The 20495-nt window shown below is 36.7% G+C and overlaps 1 protein-coding gene across 4 annotated transcripts in view; it reads right to left on the bottom strand.

Annotated features, from left to right (window-relative positions):
• The window catches only part of LOC131942048 (tyrosine-protein phosphatase non-receptor type 4), a 172178-nt gene extending 154611 nt beyond the window's left edge, over window positions 1-17567 (bottom strand). For all 4 annotated transcript variants that reach the window (XM_059301720.1, XM_059301722.1, XM_059301723.1 and 1 more), the window contains exons 1-5: window positions 17364-17567; window positions 10986-11136; window positions 7613-7726; window positions 7293-7335; window positions 3407-3482 (exon numbers count right to left, since the gene is read on the bottom strand). In XM_059301720.1, coding sequence (XP_059157703.1) covers window positions 3407-3482; window positions 7293-7335; window positions 7613-7726; window positions 10986-11123 — 371 coding nt within the window. In that variant the 5' untranslated portion in view covers window positions 11124-11136; window positions 17364-17567. The remainder of the gene's footprint in view (window positions 1-3406; window positions 3483-7292; window positions 7336-7612; window positions 7727-10985; window positions 11137-17363) is intronic.
• Window positions 17568-20495: the final 2928 nt, after the last annotated feature.

The following is a 20495-nucleotide window of genomic DNA, read 5'->3' as shown; positions in this document are numbered from 1 at the left end:
TTGTTTTTCTCCTCTGGGTTAGGTGTTAGGGTGTTACTACACTTGTTTTTCTCCTCTGTGTTAGGTGTTAAGGTGTTCCTACACTTGTTTTTCTCCTCTGGGTTAGGTGTTAAGGTGTACCTACACTTGTTTTTCTCCTCTGTGTTAGGTGTTAGGGTGTTCCTACTTGTTTTTCTCCTCTGTGTTAGGTGTTAGGGTGTTCCTACTTGTTTTTCTTCTCTGTGTTAGGGTGTTAGGGTGTTCCTACACTTGTTTTTCTCCTCTGTGTTAGGTGTTAGGGTGTTCCTACTTGTTTTTCTCCTCTGTGTTAGGTGTTAAGGTGTTCCTACACTTGTTTTTCTCCTCTGGGTTAGGTGTTAGGGTGTTCCTACACTTGTTTTTCTCCTCTGGGTTAGGTGTTAGGGTGTTCCTACACTTGTTTTTCTCCTCTGTGTTAGGGTGTTCCTACACTTGTTTTTCTCCTCTGGGTTAGGTGTTAGGGTGTTCCTACTTGTTTTTCTCCTCTGGGTTAGGTGTTAGGGTGTTCCTACACTTGTTTTTCTCCTCTGTGTTAGGTGTTAGGGTGTTCCTACACTTGTTTTTCTCCTCTGGGTTAGGTGTTAGGGTGTTCCTACACTTGTTTTTCTCCTCTGTGTTAGGTGTTCCTACACTTGTTTTTCTCCTCTGTGTTAGGTGTTCCTACACTTGTTTTTCTCCTCTGTGTTAGGTGTTAGGGTGTTCCTACACTTGTTTTTCTCCTCTGTGTTAGGTGTTAGGGTGTTCCTACTTGTTTTTCTCCTCTGTGTTAGGTGTTAGGGTGTTCCTACTTGTTTTTCTCCTCTGTGTTAGGGTGTTCCTACACTTGTTTTTCTCCTGTATGTTAGGTGTTAGGGTGTTCCTACTTGTTTTTCTTCTCTGTGTTAGGGTGTTAGGGTGTTCCTACACTTGTTTTTCTCCTCTGTGTTAGGTGTTAGGGTGTTCCTACTTGTTTTTCTCCTCTGTGTTAGGTGTTAGGGTGTTCCTACTTGTTTTTCTCCTCTGTGTTAGGTGTTAGGGTGTTCCTACTTGTTTTTCTCCTCTGGGTTAGGTGTTAGGGTGTTCCTACTTGTTTTTCTCCTCTGTGTTAGGTGTTAGGGTGTTACTACACTTGTTTTTCTCCTCTGTGTTAGGTGTTAAGGTGTTCCTACACTTGTTTTTCTCCTCTGGGTTAGGTGTTAGGGTGTTCCTACACTTGTTTTTCTCCTCTGGGTTAGGTGTTAGGGTGTTCCTACACTTGTTTTTCTCCTCTGTGTTAGGGTGTTCCTACACTTGTTTTTCTCCTCTGGGTTAGGTGTTAGGGTGTTCCTACTTGTTTTTCTCCTCTGGGTTAGGTGTTAGGGTGTTCCTACACTTGTTTTTCTCCTCTGTGTTAGGTGTTCCTACACTTGTTTTTCTCCTCTGTGTTAGGTGTTCCTACACTTGTTTTTCTCCTCTGTGTTAGGTGTTCCTACACTTGTTTTTCTCCTCTGGGTTAGGTGTTAGGGTGTTCCTACACTTGTTTTTCTCCTCTGGGTTAGGTGTTAGGGTGTTCCTACACTTGTTTTTCTCCTCTGTGTTAGGGTGTTCCTACACTTGTTTTTCTCCTCTGGGTTAGGTGTTAGGGTGTTCCTACTTGTTTTTCTCCTCTGGGTTAGGTGTTAGGGTGTTCCTACACTTGTTTTTCTCCTCTGTGTTAGGTGTTAGGGTGTTCCTACACTTGTTTTTCTCCTCTGGGTTAGGTGTTAGGGTGTTCCTACACTTGTTTTTCTCCTCTGTGTTAGGTGTTCCTACACTTGTTTTTCTCCTCTGTGTTAGGTGTTAGGGTGTTCCTACTTGTTTTTCTCCTCTGGGTTAGGTGTTAGGGTGTTCCTACTTGTTTTTCTCCTCTGTGTTAGGTGTTCCTACACTTGTTTTTCTCCTCTGTGTTAGGTGTTAGGGTGTTCCTACTTGTTTTTCTCCTCTGTGTTAGGTGTTCCTACACTTGTTTTTCTCCTCTGTGTTAGGTGTTAGGGTGTTCCTACTTGTTTTTCTCCTCTGTGTTAGGTGTTCCTACACTTGTTTTTCTCCTCTGTGTTAGGTGTTAGGGTGTTCCTACTTGTTTTTCTCCTCTGTGTTAGGTGTTCCTACACTTGTTTTTCTCCTCTGTGTTAGGTGTTCCTACACTTGTTTTTCTCCTCTGTGTTAGGTGTTAGGGTGTTCCTACTTGTTTTTCTCCTCTGTGTTAGGTGTTCCTACACTTGTTTTTCTCCTCTGTGTTAGGTGTTAGGGTGTTCCTACACTTGTTTTTCTCCTCTGTGTTAGGTGTTCCTACACTTGTTTTTCTCCTCTGTGTTAGGTGTTAGGGTGTTCCTACACTTGTTTTTCTCCTCTGTGTTAGGTGTTCCTACACTTGTTTTTCTCCTCTGTGTTAGGTGTTAGGGTGTTCCTACACTTGTTTTTCTCCTCTGTGTTAGGGTGTTCCTACACTTGTTTTTCTCCTCTGTGTTAGGGTGTTCCTACACTTGTTTTTCTCCTGTGTGTTAGGGTGTTCCTACACTTGTTTTTCTCCTCTGTGTTAGGTGTTAGGGTGTTCCTACTTGTTTTTCTCCTCTGGGTTAGGTGTTAGGGTGTTCCTACACTTGTTTTTCTCCTCTGTGTTAGGTGTTCCTACACTTGTTTTTCTCCTCTGTGTTAGGTGTTCCTACACTTGTTTTTCTCCTCTGCAGTTTTCTCCCAAGACACCATGTCAATTTTTAGAGCCTTGAGGTCATGTTGACATCCATTTTTTTTTTATCTTTGTGGGGACACAATGTCCATTTTTAGAGCCTTGATGTCATGTTGACATACATTTTAGTATTTTAGTGGGAACAAAGCTTCCTTCTCTAGAAACTTTTATTTTTAGTCATACCAGCATATAGCTTTAGAAAGGTACACCAAACAAACATTTGTTTTTGGTACACTTTGTTCATTTGATTTTTTTTGCATTTTGTGAATATAATAAAACCTTTTTTCCCTTTAAAAAATGTATCTATTGTAAATAAGGTGATAATTATTTTCTGCGTTTAAGTCATTGAATTTGACTACCATGAAAAAGGTTCCCATCAAGCAAACGTAGTGGTTCTTTTAAATTTTATTATCCACCCTTATTTTATTATTGAGTATAATAATTTTTATATTACATTTTGATGCCTAATTGTCTATCAAATGAGATTAAAAATTTTCTTGCATTTTTAGATCTACCTCTGTGCCCAATTTCAATTGGACAATGGGAAGTGGGTTAAATTAATATTTTATGAATTGTGGAGCCACAAACACACACACCAACTTTAAAAATGGCATTATACAACTTAGAGAAAAAGGCTATATCGTGGGAATTTTACTACAGATGCCTGCAGTGGATAGCTACTATAAATTATTTGAACTATATTACCTTGTATATTCCTCTGCTAATTTGCTTGGGTCAGATACATAGAATTTAACTCGAAAATAGAATTCATATACTGGACCTGCAATAACAAACATAAAGTCATCTCAATAGGTCTGAGGAACCCATTATTCTATATTAAAATCACCCCCAACAAACACATAAAACCCTTCAAAAAAATTATATAAGATAAAAAATTTGTTGGCAATCTGGTGTCAATCCTTCTAGACTGTGCCACCCAGTGCACAGAACTTGAATAGACTGTTCCATTAACCAGACAGAGATTTCCTCAGTCAAGCAGTTTCCTGTCACTCCCTTGGATGGTGGCATCAGGACCCCAAACCATGTACTAATCTAGATTGGAACTGACATTTGGTACATTCAGGACCCCAAACCATGTACTAATCTAGATTGGAACTGACATTTGGTACATTCAGGACTCCAAACCATGTACTAATCTAGATTGGAACTGACATTTGGTACATTCAGGACCCCAAACCATGTACTAATCTATATGGAACTGACATTTGGTACATTCAGGACCCCAAACCATGTACTAATCTATATGGAACTGACATTTGGTACATTCAGGACTCCAAACCATGTACTAATCTATATGGAACTGACATTTGGTACATTCAGGACCCCAAACCATGTACTAATCTAGATTGGAACTGACATTTGGTACATTCAGGAACCCAAACCATGTACTAATCTAGATTGGAACTGACATTTGGTACATTCAGGACCCCAAACCATGTACTAATCTATATTGAACTGACATTTGGTACATTCAGGACCCCAAGCCTATGACTATAAACAGGTGGGACCTACCACTATAAACAGGTGGGACCTACCACTATAAACAGGTGGGACCTACCACTATAAACAGGTGGGACCTACCACTATAAACAGGTGGGACCTACCACTATAAACAGGTGGGACCTACCACTATAAACAGGTGGGACCTACCACTATAAACAGGTGGGACCTACCATGCACGATCACTCTTTGAATAAAAAACTATTTTAGATAGTCTTAGCACATTCACTTGATAATATACAAGTTTACAGCTACAAGCTGTAGACTAACGGACAACATGGAAAAGTTTTATTTAAAAGCCAGCACAAAAACTAATGGTTTTCTAGACTTATAAAGTAAAAACTTACTTTTCAAGGCATTTTCCAGACTTTGCACCAACACTTACTATGTCTTATACATTTAGTAATTTTTTTGGTATAAAACAAGAAATAAAGCAAACAGAGATAGAGGTCATGAAACCTAGGAGGCTAATACTTACAATTATTATGATTGTTAAAGGGGGCGTGTGGGGGGTCTAAAATTCCAAATTATTGTGGATGTCATAAATGGATGGCTAATATGTTTTTTTAGGTAATGTTCATGTTACTATAAAGTATCCCTAATAAACAATATTTTTTCAAATTTAAATTTTACAAAGTAACAAAATAGAAAATAAATTATATTTAAACAGTAATGATCACTCTTGTTTTCAAATTTTAATTATGTCTTATAATCTAAGGGATGGACATGGTAACAATATTTGAAATGAATTTAAGTCTTCAACATTAAATTGCTACTTGAAATTTTTAAATTCATGTGATAATGCAATTGACTAGATTAGCTGAAATTAGAAAGGGTTTGCTAATTATTTTTAGAAGTGTATTGCAATTAATACTTGTAAAAACTTTTGTGCCAAAAATATCCACTTTGAGAGCAGCCTAGCCACAGCGTTACTTGTGCTTCTAGAATATCCTTAGAATGCAATTAAAAATATTTGGTGTCGCATTTTTCACCACAAGACATGGTTGATGGGTAGAGGCCACAGTGAGTTCACATTAGTTTTCAAATCAGTAAGCCTGTGATTGGCCACAGTCAGTTCACATTAGTTTTCAAATCAGTAAGCCTGTGATTGGCCACAGTCAGTTCACATTAGTTTTCAAATCAGTAAGCCTGTGATTGCGATCACTTTTATTTTTCCCAAACAAGTAGTATCAACTATTCTAGGTCATGGTGATTTCACATGAGTCACCATTGCTACCCTAGGGTTGTCTAGTTCTCATAGTCACCTTTTGTAATGATTTCAAAATTATTTCAGGTTGAGAAATAAAGATGAAGGCAGAGAGAAACCAAAGAAGTGGTAGCTTTAAAAACAGAGACTGAATTAAAATACTGGTAGCTGAATTAGGCTATAGAGAATCTAGCATGATAGCTAAATTAGGCTATAGATAATCTAGCATGATAGCTAAATTAGGCTATAGAGAATCTAGCATGTTAGCTAAATTAGGCTATAGAGAATCTAGCATGATAGCTAAATTAGGCTATAGATAATCTAGCATGATAGCTAAATTAGGCTATAGAGAATCTAGCATGTTAGCTAAATTAGGCTATAGAGAATCTAGCATGATAGCTAAATTAGGCTATAGAGAATCTAGCATGATTAACTATCATGGGAGACAAATGGTGAGGAACAAGTCTCAGGAGATGTACTTTTCCTATAAAGAACTACAGCACTTTAGAATCATTTTTTCCGTTTTTTTTTTTTGTGAAAATATTAATGGAAAGTATTAGCGGAAAATTCCAACTAATATTTGAGAATTCAGAAAAATTAAGAAATTCACCGAAATTTGGAAAAGTCACATCCCTAAATGAAACTTGACCTTGATTTAATCTTTATCTAGCACAGGGGTGGGCAATTGTTTTGACTCGAGGACCACTTAGTGGTAGAGATTTTAGTGGGGGGGGGGGGGGGGGGGGTGTCGCACCATTTAAAATGACGCGCTGTCAAAGTTGACTCTATTTATCACTTTGCCCAAGCTCAACCACCTCCCACTGTTGTGGTAAATTACATCTTCATAATCTACCTCCATATCCTCAAGCATTGATTTGAATAGTCGATGGTTGAGTGCCTTAGCTCTGATTATGTTAACCACACTTACAACAGGTTCAATCACAGGCTTTAAGTCAAGTGCTGCTTTACAAAGGTTTTCGTAACATCAGACATCATTTCATGACACAGTAGACACACTGCTTTCTTGTCTGTATTACCAAAGAAATATTTGTGTGTCCATTCTTCATTAAACACACGGCATTCATCACCAATTTTACGCTTTTTCTGAGGGTTCATGGCTTCATTTAATTTGGAATTTTTTAAATTTGACTGATGCATAGATAAAACTGAAAGAAAACTGACAAACCGGAAAAGTGACTATTTTCAGTGACAGCGCATGCGCATTCACATAACCGCTAAAATGGAGAAAAAATACTAGACGAACTTTTGTTTGCGGACATGAAGCAAATCTAAGTTCAAGGCGGAGTTTTTTTAATGTCTGGCGGGCCACAAAAAATTCTGTGTGTGGTGGGCCGCATGTGGCCCGCAAGCTTTGCCCACCCCTGATCTAGCAACATCAGATGTAGCAGTAGGCCAGACTTAAATGAAATAATGGCAAAAAGAAAAACAAATTGGTGGACAAATTCAGAGAAACTGAAATTAACAGAGGAAAATATCAACTTAAACAGAAAAATCTTATTTCCACTAAAAATTGGAAAAGTCATATCCATGTTTGTATTAAATTACACATAAAAGAAAACAAATTGGGGCCGGATGGGCTGTAAACTGTTCATAGCTAAACAAACAAATCCAGAAATAAAATCAGACAAAGTTGGAATCAACATTGAAACAATACTCATGTTGAAGGAAATTCCCTTCAATATTACAAGTAAGGACAAAGAAGTAGAGGAAAGAGCGTGATGCAAACTTTTAAATTCCTAGAAAATACTTTCATAGCACCTTTGCCTCATTCAGCTAACTGTATAATTCTAACCCAACACAAAAATAATAATAAAATGTACCTAAAAATAGTTGCTTCCTTACCTCTGCATTGTTTCTTGATAGTTTTTAATGGATCAAGCCAACGCTGTAAGAAATTAAAGTTTTATTTTGACTAACAAAGCAGTAACTTATAAGAAATTTATTTTATACCTAAAAAGTAGTAGTAACTAAACACAAATGTAATTTTTTATTAACATAGTGGTAAATTATAAGATATGTGGTAAAATACCAATTCTTACTCACAACTTTTAGAATTAAGATACTAGACAATTGTTTATCATAAATGAGTGTAGTAGTAGATAATCTAATTATTCTAAGTGAAATGAAAATAGAATGTAGAATTTTGAATTTGCTTGAAGTACCAATGTATCATCTCCAGGAGACTGGTCCATGTATTGCAAACCAAAGTAATCCTTTTCAACAAGCTCCAAATGTTCAAATACTCTGTCCAGTAATTGTTGAGCTTTTCCTCTCTTCTGTAAGTATAATTTATGATAAGCACTTTTTTCCTTTTTTATAATGAGAATTAAAAAATAGCCAGAAAGGAATTTAATAACAGTTTCCTTAGCTTGTCAATTTTGAGTAGAAAACACATACGTAAACTTAGCCGTTAGATAATAGGCACTTTTTAAATAAATACTTTATGTTTGTTAGATTTTCAGTTGTCTAAGTCAGTTCCAAAGGATAAAATTTCATAGAAACAACATGAAATGAAAAGTTAACTAATATTTCATACAAAGTGAGGACCCTTGATTCAATGGTACCATAGAAAACGAACTGCTCTATCATAATACCAACAAATTTCCTGCCATTTCCTGCTGTTAGACCCCTGGTCTATTTCCCTTGTGTAGACAACTGCAGTAGGACACTACCCCACACACACATCAATTTTCCCCCCTTCAGATACAGAAAGAGATACAAGTAGGGATAGGTAAGGTTAGGTATAGGTAAGAGTTGTATGGACAAAGCTTGGGATAGGTAAGGTTAGGTATAGGTAAGAGTTGTATGGACAAAGCTTGGGATAGGTAAAGTTAGGAATAGGTAAGAGTTGTATGGACAAAGCTTGGGATAGGTAAAGTTAGGTATAGGTAAGAGTTGTACGACAAAGCTTGGGATAGGTAAAGTTAGGTATAGGTAAGAGTTGTATGGACAAAGCTTGGGATGGGTAAAGTTAGGTATAGGTAAGAGTTGTATGGACAAAGCTTGGGATAGGTAAAGTTAGGTATAGATAAGAGTTGTATGGACAAAGCTTGGGACAGGTAAAGTTAGGTATAGGTAAGAGTTGTACGGACAAAGCTTGGGATAGGTAAAGTTAGGTATAGGTAAGAGTTGTATGGACAAAGCTTGGGATAGGTAAAGTTAGGTATAGGTAAGAGTTGTATGGACAAAGCTTGGGATAGGTAAAGTTAGGTATAGGTAAGAGTTGTACGACAAAGCTTGGGATAGGTAAAGTTAGGTATAGGTAAGAGTTGTATGACAAAGCTTGGGATAGGTAAAGTTAGGTATAGGTAAGAGTTGTATGGACAAAGCTTGGGATAGGTAAAGTTAGGTATAGGTAAGAGTTGTACGACAAAGCTTGGGATAGGTAAAGTTAGGTATAGGTAAGAGTTGTATGGACAAAGCTTGGGATAGGTAAAGTTAGGTATAGGTAAGAGTTGTATGACAAAGCTTGGGATAGGTAAAGTTAGGTATAGGTAAGAGTTGTATGGACAAAGCTTGGGATAGTCTAGGGGTATGGTTATGTTTACTTTAAGGGTTAGGGTTACATTACATTTTTTTCAAGCTTCCATATTTTCACATAGATTTTCATTAAAATTTGTATTTGTTTCCCAAAAAACTACGAGGCCATGCACTATGAAAGTGGAGGGCTACTCTAATCATCATTGACTAAATCAAACAGGTCATCATGTGGTGCCCTGGAAGAAGAGTACAGATAAACACCACGAGTCAGAGTTACCAGAACAACTACGGGCTCACCTATGAGTCGTTCCCAGAAAGCTGGGCAAATGCAAACTAATTATACTAATACACTTTAATTTTGTCTTTATCATGGAAAAGTGTTTTACTATGATACTATGCATGTGCTCATTCTTTGCTAATGTCTATAAATGCTCTATTTAAGAAAACAAAAAATGAACTTGCACACTTTTCTGTGCGCAGTTTTCTGGTCACACTCACCATTTAAGCACTATGGGGGTCATATCCTGCAATGGTGTAGCCAGTGGGTCTTGTCAGTGTCCAGAGACACCCCTGACACCCAGGCTGTCACCAAGGAGCATTCTATCAAACTATGACACTAATTTATAAAGGGTGATTAAATGACTTTCAATGATTTCACACAATGTGCCCTGGGACAACTGGGACAACTGGGACAACTGGGACAACTGAGACAACTGTGACAACTGGGACAACTGTGACAACTGGGACAACTGTGACAACTGTGACAACTGGGACAACTGTGACAACTGGGACAACTGGGACAACTGGGACAACTGTGACAACTGGGACAACTGTGACAACTGGGACAACTGGGACAACTGGGACAACTGGGCGGTAGATTGCATAAACCCACATCTCAACAACTAAGCTCCAAGAATGAAATATAGCGCCAACTTTATATACATTAAAAAACAAGGCCAGTTGTCTAAAAAATACACTACAGCGCTTGCTTTTATTGCATTTTAAAAAAGGGCCAAATAAATAAACGATAGGTAACGTTTTGGAGAACCGGTATAAAATGTGTCGTGTAGGCCTAAACTGTAACAGGCACTCAAGTAAAATATAATTAGGTCAAGTGAATGGGTTGGTGCTCCCTAGCACCATGATGCTAACTTTTACTTTAAAGAAAAAAATTAAAGAGCACCAAACAAGCACTAAGGCACCTAAATTTGTTTTGAAGCGCCCCCTACACTAGGGACTTAGTGGGCCAGTTCATGCAGTGACTAAAATCAAACCAGGGGGTCAAATCCACTTCCTGCAAAAGAGCGCCCCTGACACCTAAGCTATTGCCGAGTGCTATTCTGCCTCATTAGTTGATTAATGTACACTCTAGGTTTCCATACAGCACACCCCAGGTCATCTGGGCGGTAGAGTAAACTAAGGTCCAAGAAATAGAGTGTCGACAGTTTACAATTTAATAAGAACTCTGTTCAAGAAGAAGAGCCACACAAAAAAATGCTAACTGACAGCAAGTTGAAAAAAAAAATCAAATAGAACTGCAACGGTTTGGTGTACAGTTATTGGTAAAAATTGGAATCTTATAACTCTGTATTAAATTAGAATTTTGAAGTTAAAAATTGTATTTTAAAAAATCCAAGTGGATTATTCAATACTCTTTTTCAAATACAAATTTTAATACTTAAGATACAAATAAAAGATTAAAAATGAATAATAGATTTTCTAATTCCACTTAGATGGAACCCTATTATTATAACATGGTAATTCGAAATGTCATGAATGTGTCTGCTTTCCTAAATCTAAATACATATATTGGCCAACAAGTAATGCTGTTCAAATTGCTTAGTGTTTTGTAATATTTTTTAATTAGACCTTTTATTGCTCCCCACTTCTACAGGAGGATAAGTAGGTTGCCATCCACAGCTCTCTATGCTGCAGATGATGGTTCAAATAGTTTATACACGTTGGTTTTGTTAAACTTATGCTTTTCACTAGTCTAAAACTAATCAAAATAAAATGAATTAATAAATAATCTATGGGATTTAAAAAAAAACTCACATCAACTTCAAAGGTCTCCAGCGTGTCATCCAAAAAATGTACAGCACAAGTCACAGCTTTTGGGGTGCGCTCTGGAATGTGAGCCATTTCTGATGCTCGTACATTGTAACTACCGCTGGAGGCCAACTTTATTGACATGGCTCCCTGCTCTGAAACAAAAAATGTGTTCAATTAATTCTATCCCATACATTATGGTGGGGATAGAGTGGCCTAGCGGTAGACTGCAAACCCAAAAGGATTTTAATCCAGGTTCAAGTCTGTGGAATGTCCCTGATATCCCTCAGATGGGTACCTAACTAATATTAGCTAAAGTAGGTGGTGGGCATAGTGCTAACCGCATTATTCCTTCTTATGCTGAGGTCAAGAAACCTGAACTCTACATCATCTGACCAATGAATCTCTAGGTCTAAAGAAGGATCTTTTTACTTATTGCCAGAAATTAATTCATTCATTAGTTATTCCTACAAATACCACTAGATAAGAAAACAGAAAGGTATCTTAGATGACTTTATGTTATAAACTAAGTGTTTTTAATCATTGTTTTTTTTATCAAAAAATTCTGCTGTTTGTGTAAGGCTTACTTAAGCTATGGGTATTACGTTAGGTGTTGTTATACAATAATGTTCGATGGTCAGTGGGGTGCCCATTCCCCATCCGTTTTGGTTGATTCGGCAAGCTAGTAGCCTCCAAGTTGTTAGAGCGTTTAAAAATTTGTAGTCAAATTTATTTTGAAAGACATTTTTGCGAAAAAAAATTCAAACTTTAAAGAAATTACGTCGCACTAAACACATCAAAATTGTTTGATCGGACAGTAGCCATCCAGATTTATTTTAAACAAGATTAATTTTAACAATTAACCTGATGCCGTATATTTTTTTATTTTTATTTTTCCAGTTTCAATGGGTTAGGATTAAGTTGGGAAACATCCCTGTGTGCTTATAGATCTATATATAATGGCATTAGCTGTTGAGTCCAACACAGAGACTCATGTATCTATCTTTAAAAATTGTTACGTTATCATCCAATAAAGCACTTAACATTATGTGACCAGACATGGTGTGTCACATGGTGTGCAGATTGACACAGCAGAATAAGCAGTCTGTAAGCGACCGATACATTAATTTTTAATTTTGTTTAGTTTTAAAATGTATGGATGGGTTTATTTGATAGTATTGTAGAAAAAGTCATACTTAATATAAACGTCCAGATTTCAGCAATACAGCGCAGGGTTCAAATAAAAAAATCAGCCTTTAACACTAACGAGGGAAACTTAGTTCAACTTTGCTGTACAATATCTCCTAAAGTATTTAATATATTTTCACGATGAACCCTGCGCTGTATACGTCTACATCTAATCTGTATTTCTGTTGTAGTACGTAAACTCAATATGTGTATAATAAATTGTGTAACGCATCATCTGTTTAGGGACGCCGATTCGAAGCACAGCAGAGGATTTCAGTCGGACTGCGGTCAGGGCGTCATGTTTTGATTTTGGTCCCACTTGAAAGTCTATAGACGTTTTCATTTTAGGACATTATAGTACATATTATACATATTAATCAACGTCTGGATTTCAGCAACACAGCACAGGATTCAAATTAAAAATCAGTTTTTAACTAATGAGGAAAACATAGTTCAACTTTGCTGTATGATATCTACGAAATATTTGATATATGGTAGGAAACAGATCCAATTCTCAAATGTCTACTTTCAGGGTCAATTTTTGAAGTAACAAATATTTACAAATTATACATAAATTTTGTTGCTTAACAATCAAGGAATTCCAAAATATTTACATTTACATCATCATCATCACATTCAAAATGTTGATTAAATACTCACTCAACTGAAATTTTTTTTAAAATCTCAATGAATTGAGGTCTAAAAATCCACGAAAATCACAATTTTAACAACATGATTACACAGAAATATCACCAAAAAATAAACTTGTTAGTATTTATTTCAAAGTTTACAAAATAAACCAGTTTTTATAGCTTATTTCTATAACTATTCTTTTAAAACAAGTTAATAAAAAGTCTAGTGACAATTTAAGCGCAATTTCCTTATGTTACCCATAACAATTTTTAATTTTTTGTAAATATCATCCTATAAATATAAACTCCTACACGATGCTCAGTTTAAATCATCCTAGGCCTACACGATGCTCAGTTTAAATGTTCTTAATTAATTTTTTGTGACCGAACGAAAGGATATTTTTGAAAACTTTCTTCAGCAATATTGGTCTAAATTATGGCAGGAATCGATTGGTAAATGTTTCAAGTCGCTAAGTGGTCTGGTTGCCGAGATATGGAGCAAAAACTGCATTTGTTCTATGTTTTTTTGCTTTTCCGGGAAATCCAGGAAGGAATTCCGGGAATTTTTTTGGCCCACAATCATCGTCGGAACTTGCTTAACATATTTGCTTTTGGAACTAGTCCTCGATATTGCTTCGTTAAGGAGGAGATACGACTTAAAGCTGCGGACACACATCCATCCATCCATTCATTCATCCATCCAGAAATGACGAGTTAATAATCGCAACTGTCCGTATGGAAATTGCGCTAAAAATGGCCTTAATCCCCTTTACAAAATTTTTAAAATTTTTGCTTTTGGAAAGACTATAGGGATGAAAAAATTTAACAGAGTTAAATATATATAAAACACCAATCCTATATTCTTAGACGCCTGACTTTGTTTTCTAAAACTGAGTTATTTAAATGTAAACAATGCCTGCGCTTTAATCATAAATATCGGGACACTGGTTTACCTTCACTACCTCATAAAAACCTTGAGAGTACGTTAATCACTCACAGAAATAACGAGGTAGAACACACTTCGGTGACCGCCCACGTGTCAGTGACGTATAGGGGCGCTTTCGGGAGCACCTAATTTCACTACCGCAGAGGCGACAAGTAAGGCCCCTGGCTCCTTAAAATTAACATAGGCGCCATAGTGCTCACAGGATAACCCAGTGCGCCACATAGCATCCTGAAACAATGATGCGGATTGCGACATTCACTTAAGTTACACAAATCAACAGGATTTTTTCTTTAACACATAGAAAATAAACCGGGAGTGATCTCCCCTAAACTTTCTCGAATATTCTTATATAACTTGGAATATAGACATGATTTTTAATTACTTAAACTTTTAAAAATAGAATAGAATCTCATAGATAAAAGAACTGCGCACCAAGCGAACGCCAAAACAAAAAATGTGCATAATAGTGCGCAATATTATTAGTACTTTATAAATTTACAAGCATTTTTTGAGAAATTGGAAATAGCGTAAATTAGTACTTCTGGTCAACGGAAATTACTCAAAATTTGATAGAAGGTAGAGAATTAGATCTTTTACTTACATGTGATATTTCATTTTTGTATCTGAAATAGTACTCAAGTTATAGGATTTTGAAAAATTCAAAGTAGAAAAAGTACCACTTCTGGTTATCGGAAATCGCTCAAAAGTTTATCAGGATCTACGATTTTGATAAAATACTTATATATGAAATTTCATCAACCTAGCTGTAATGGTACTCAAGTTATCGTGTTTACACACAGACAGACACACAGACAAGATTGCAAAATTATGTTTTTCCGTATCAGTGAGTTGTAAAACGTCGAGATTTGTAAAAATCTCGATTTTTTTTTTTGCATGATTACAAGACTTTCTCTATACTTCGTATATACGAGAAAGTAAAAATTTGACGTGTTATAAACTTCAGTGTGACTGATAAAATTTGTTAACATTACTAATGGGGTATTATTAGAAGCTCAATCTTAATTTCTGATCTCAATTTCTGATTGGATCGTCTAAAAATAGATGCTAATTGCATCATTCGCAATTTGACAAAACTGTTTGGATTTTTTTACAGACAAAAGGAAACAACCCAGTTAATAATCTGCCTTGGTTAATTTTTCTGATTTTTAAAAAAAATTTATTACAGGGCCCTCAGCAGCCCAGTTGGGGGCCAAAAGAGAAATTTTTGTTCGCAGCCAAATCCCACTCTACCAGCGGACACTTCTGATTCAATTAATTGAGCGACTGTAACGTCCTATCTTATACTGTTTAGAACGAACGTAGTGGCCATAGCACTCAAGGAAAAGACCAGGGTGCCAAATCACATCCTGCTGGGGTCCGCCAGTGCGAAATTTAATTCCCCACCCCCCAGAAACCTTCTCTGGAGTATTCATCAACTCCCTTAAATTTTATGGCACTCAGATAAACGGCGTCGAACTTATTTTTTTAATATATCATATATTGAGAAGAAGTGCATCCTCCAGGTGCACCGACCTTGCAAAATTAAAAACGAAGTGTCTACTCGGAATAAGATTTTTCGGCAAAAGATAGTTCTGCGCATGCGCAGTGACCTATGGCTAGGGTTAGGGCTAGAATGAGGGTTAGGGGTAGGATTAGGGATAGGGTTAGGGATAGGATTAGGGCTAGGGTTAGGGATAGGATTAGGGCTAGGGATAGGGTTGGTATTAGGGTTCTGCGGTTGTAAACACACGCATGCGCAGTACTAGGGATTTTGGTAAAAAAACACTAATCATCATATAAAAATAAAAATTACATATTCTTGTAGAGCTCAACTATATGAAAACAAAACAAAAAAGATTTTCTGTCTAGCTCAAATAGTTTTTTTTTAGCGAATTTTTTTGTGAGGGGTGGAATCCCCTTACTTTTGCATTGGCCAATTGTGACAAGTCATGGTATACCTGAATAAATTGAGCATAGTTATTTTACTTGCAGTTGTATTTTGTTCATATTTGCAGAGTTTAACTAGAATGATATATAGAACTTGTAAATGCTATTGAAATGAATAAAAATAATACAGAAGTTATATTTTTGTGTTGGCTTCCTCCCATAACCCCAAAAAACTGTGTGCTGCGCAAATATGAAAATGTTTCTAAAGCCCTATTTTATATAAATACAGCAAATGAAAGAACTACAAAGTTAGAAATCTAAAGTAAATGACTTGAACACTGTTATGTGCATATAATTGCCTCATTAATAAATACAGTGAATGAAAGAACTCCATAGTCAGAAATCTAAAGTAAATGACTTGAACACTGTAGTGTGTCTATAACTGCCTTGTTATTTTGGGCAGGTGAAGTAGAGTCCATATAAAAGCCATTTTGTAATAAGTGAAATGAAGTTATCAGATCAATGTTTTTATGTGTGAATTGTGTATGGATTCTGATTTTCAGCATATAACTATATCTAAGGGTAAGTAGAACTTGAATACTTAAAATTACAGTTAGCATAATGCTAGTGTTAGCAACAGACAGGTAACCTAGATCCAGGTCTGACTCTTGTCGGTCTAGTCTGACAAAATTGGATTTTAGGAAAAACATATTCTGCAAAACTAGAACTAGAGCTGAAAAAACTAAAGATGGGTATGTAAATATATTTTGAAATAAAAAATTAGGAGATTTGTTTGCACATTCCATAAGAATGCTGTTGTTAGTTGATCAAACTTAAGGCCGGAAGATCGGGATGAAAAAATATAACAATGGTGGCAACGCGACCTACATACAGTGACCATCTCTAAACGAGTATATCTAATGTCAGCGTCAAAATATGCAAAAACAAATATCATTTCCACATATATAAGATATGTCTGCTCAGTAATCTTCACTCATCTAGAATAACCTTTTAAAAAATCGTGATTCCAACGTATTTGAAACTAGCCTTCATACAGGGGGAAGACCAAAGCAGAGGCAGCGTGCGATCAGATCGCTAAGCCATCAAAACAATGGGAAAACCATTCTACTTTTCATTTAACATTAGGAAATGACCTTTTAAACTTAATTAATTACCATAAATTAAAAACTTATTAGTATGCAAAACCAAATCTCGTGCGCCCGGTATCAGAAAGTAATGGGAGATTTCGGGTCATGTTTTTACCGCGATCTCGGCAGATACCGACAACCCTAGCAGTACTATCGAAAACATCGCCGCTAAGTCGTAGTTTCTCTCCATTGCGCATGCGTATCTTATTCCGACTAGAATCGGCCTATTAAAAATTACAGAAACCTCACCTGGAGTGTTCTAATCAACTCCCCAAAGTTTGATGACGATCGGATGAACAGTGTCAATCCTGCCATCCAAGCAACGAGCCAGACTAATTTATAGGCTAATATTTGACACAAACAAATCACAATATAGGCCTAATACTTCTATTAAAGCCTAGACAATGAGGTAACGTTTTCGTACATTATTAGCCGCGGGCGATGTTACGTACCCAAAACGATAGATTAGGCCTACCAAACCTATCCTATCCCTAACCTATCATATCCCTAATCCTAGCCCTCAGTACTCACTTCACTTCGTAGTATTAATAATAAAATATAAGTTAATAACTAACCTAGATCTAGATCTATCTGGATGTGGGAGTGACCTCGTGCAAAGTAAAAGCGAGTGCACCATTAGTCATGAAGGCTGAGATAATGTAGACGACTTATTTTATAAAAATGAATAGCCCTTTGCTCTTGCTTATTCCAGTCTTTGTAGATCTGCTAATAATCCAATTGAGTTTCAGTAATACTGAGATTCGTAAACACAGGAAGTAAGTGTACTATAAATACAAGATGGCATCTAGTCACGTGACCAGTCCAACTTTTAATAAAACTCATTATAATCTATCTCAAGCAGATTTTTCTTTTACTAGGCATAGGGATCATCTATTTAGGGGTCATCCATTTATGGCATCCACAAAAATTTGTAATTTTTCAACCCCCTCCCTCCCTTCCCCTCCCACCCCCGTCCACACGCGCCCACTTTCGACGAACCCCCCCCCCCTCCAATATGCACGTCCACAAAAATTTAGTAGACATCTCAAAACAAGTTGCAAAATCACTGATTCATTAACATGTATTGTGTACATTGCTATATTATTAACTGATAATGTTATATAGGGATTTGATATTTTCGGTAACAGCTAGTACTGCCTAAATAATAATTGGGAGTTTGCAAGATGTCCGTAAGTCTACGGCGTATAAATTTACCGTGGTTGTGTGAATGTGCTAAGATTACCTAATATTGTTCTTAATTGAACGAATGATCGCGCAAGCCCCTCGATTTTAAAGGCTTTGTTACCCACTATAGAGTCCTTTCATATGACGTCACGTCCGTTCGTGATACCTACGCCCGCCGCCACAGTGGTGTACATCAGACGTAAACACAATCAGCTGTTCGCCAGCGCTGGACATGTTCACCAACGCTGGACGCGTTCACTGTATGTAAAGAACCGCACCCGCGGAAAAGGAAAAATACGTTAAAAAACTTGAACTCTTAGGAATTGAAGATCCTTATACTGTTATTGACAGTTTCGTATAAATAAATATGTGGACAAAATTTCTAAATAAAAATACTGTTAGTAATACTGTTTGCGTTTAGAGTTTAGAGTTAAAGTAGCCGAATCTGATCAAATGCAGTTCTCGATACTTTGTTTCAGGTAAGGACAGTAAAATAATAAACTTCATTTTAATTATAAAAGATAACTATTAATAATTAATAAAACAAATATGCTCGACCTTCACAAATACTAATATATAGTAAAAGACAAAGTCAAAAGTAATAGGCTAATAAGAATAATAAGATCTAATAGTAGGCCTAATACCTGGCTCCGCTGGGTAGACATAGAATCTAGAATCTACTTCTTTACTTAAATTTAATTACTTTAGATCTACATTCGATTCAAAATACACCCATAATAAATCAAAAGTAGTCATAATAGGCCTAATAAAGCATTTAATTGTCTCTAAGATCTAAAATCTCGCTCTATTAGTATTATCTAATCATTTTTTTAGCAAACGAAATTTTCTGAAATTGAAATAGATTATATGACTAGACTTAGATCTAGAATCTGCTACTTAAATTAAATTGTAAAAACTTTATACAAGCATGTAGTTGATATTATTGTAGTAGAAGGCTTTAATAAATTACTAAGGCCTAACTACTTTGTTGTCTTTTTACAGCAATATGTATCTGATACTGGACTGAGTTTAATTAAATTCAAATTCATATCTAGTAATTGGTCTACTAAGTTTTTGTAGCCTAGTAGTACAATCTAGATCATACCAGCCAACAACAAATAACCACATTATTATTATTTGGTTAATGATTAGGCTAATTTTTTTTTTAAATCCACTGTTTATAAAAGAAACAAATCAAGCTAGAAACATTATAAGTGAGATGGTTTAGAATAATAACAATGGACCCAGTCTACAATTGATACAATTGCAGGTCTACATAGGGCCTACAGTCTAGTAGTTTACAGTAGGCACCTAGTGTGTAGCTAGTATACTAGTGTGTAGCTGTCCAGAGTTAAGATTCTTAATGCCTTAATGCTTTCCCCTGATAAGCCGTGTGTGCTATAAATGACATAACATGACACCGAGGTGAGAAGCGTTGAGGGGAGAGCAGTGGGACTTTCCCTTTTGTTCTCCCTGCTGGGCCCTGAGGGTCAAAATTATATAAGAAATACTATCTCTGTGGGGCTGGGTATCACGGAGGTGAGACATTTTCAGGGGAGGGCAGGGCAGACTCCTCTTTGGTTTTATTGTGGGCTAGATACAGGTGGGGGCAGCCATCGTGAGGGTTGAACGTCAGTATTAATGTGTCTGATCACTTCCCTGCTGGATTATAAGGGTCTTAAATTGTATAACATGCTACCCAGATTGGTTATTCCATGGATTATATTAGCCGTTGTAGTGTGGGTTTTGTAGGAGTTAAGTGGTCTCACGTTTGCTACAGTAGATAACCTCTAATATATTACTGCATTTGATCAGATTCGTCTACTTAAACTCTAAACGCAAACGGTATTACTAACAGTATTTTTATTTAGAAATTTCGGCCACATATTTATATTATCCACGAAACTGTCAATAACTGTATAAGGATCTTCAATTCCTAAGAGTTCAAGTTTTTTAACGTATTTTTCCTTTTCCGCGGTCGCGATTCTTTACATGCGGTGAACACGTCCAGCTCTGGTGAACACGTCCAGCGCTGGCGAACAGCTGATTGTGTTTACGTCTGATGTACACCACTGTGGCGGCGGGCGTAGGTATCACGTGATTTAGGTCACGTGTTTGCAAGGACTCTATCTTTCATATAGAGTCAGAGATTGCAGGCAGCCATAAAAAAAATATTTTCGAATTGAAGATACGATAGATCGAACTTTTTAATGTCATTTGGTAGCGACTATAATATATAGGTTCGGGTAAATTGGTTGGCTAATCAACTTGACGTCATTATATTCAGTGTTTCATCCAGACTTTTTCTCTCCGGGGGTGGGGGGGGGGGGGGGCACTTGATATTTTCGGGGGGTGGCGGACATCAATTTCCGGGGGGGGGGGGGGGCGGACGACTAGTTTCTTCCAGGCATCTCATCTCCCCCCCCCCACCGAAGAAAGTCTACCGCCCCCCCCCCCCCGAACGAAATGGAATTTATATAGAAAATATATACTTTTGACAGCGTCCGCCCCCCCCCGGAAATTGTTGTCC

This window comes from Physella acuta, unplaced genomic scaffold (genome assembly GCF_028476545.2).
Source record: "Physella acuta isolate Inbredline_101_S28 unplaced genomic scaffold, ASM2847654v3 ptg000385l, whole genome shotgun sequence".
NCBI lineage: Eukaryota > Metazoa > Mollusca > Gastropoda > Physidae > Physella > Physella acuta.
The sequence above is the reverse complement of the archived record's forward strand: the minus strand, read 5'-3'. Positions and strand labels throughout refer to the sequence as shown.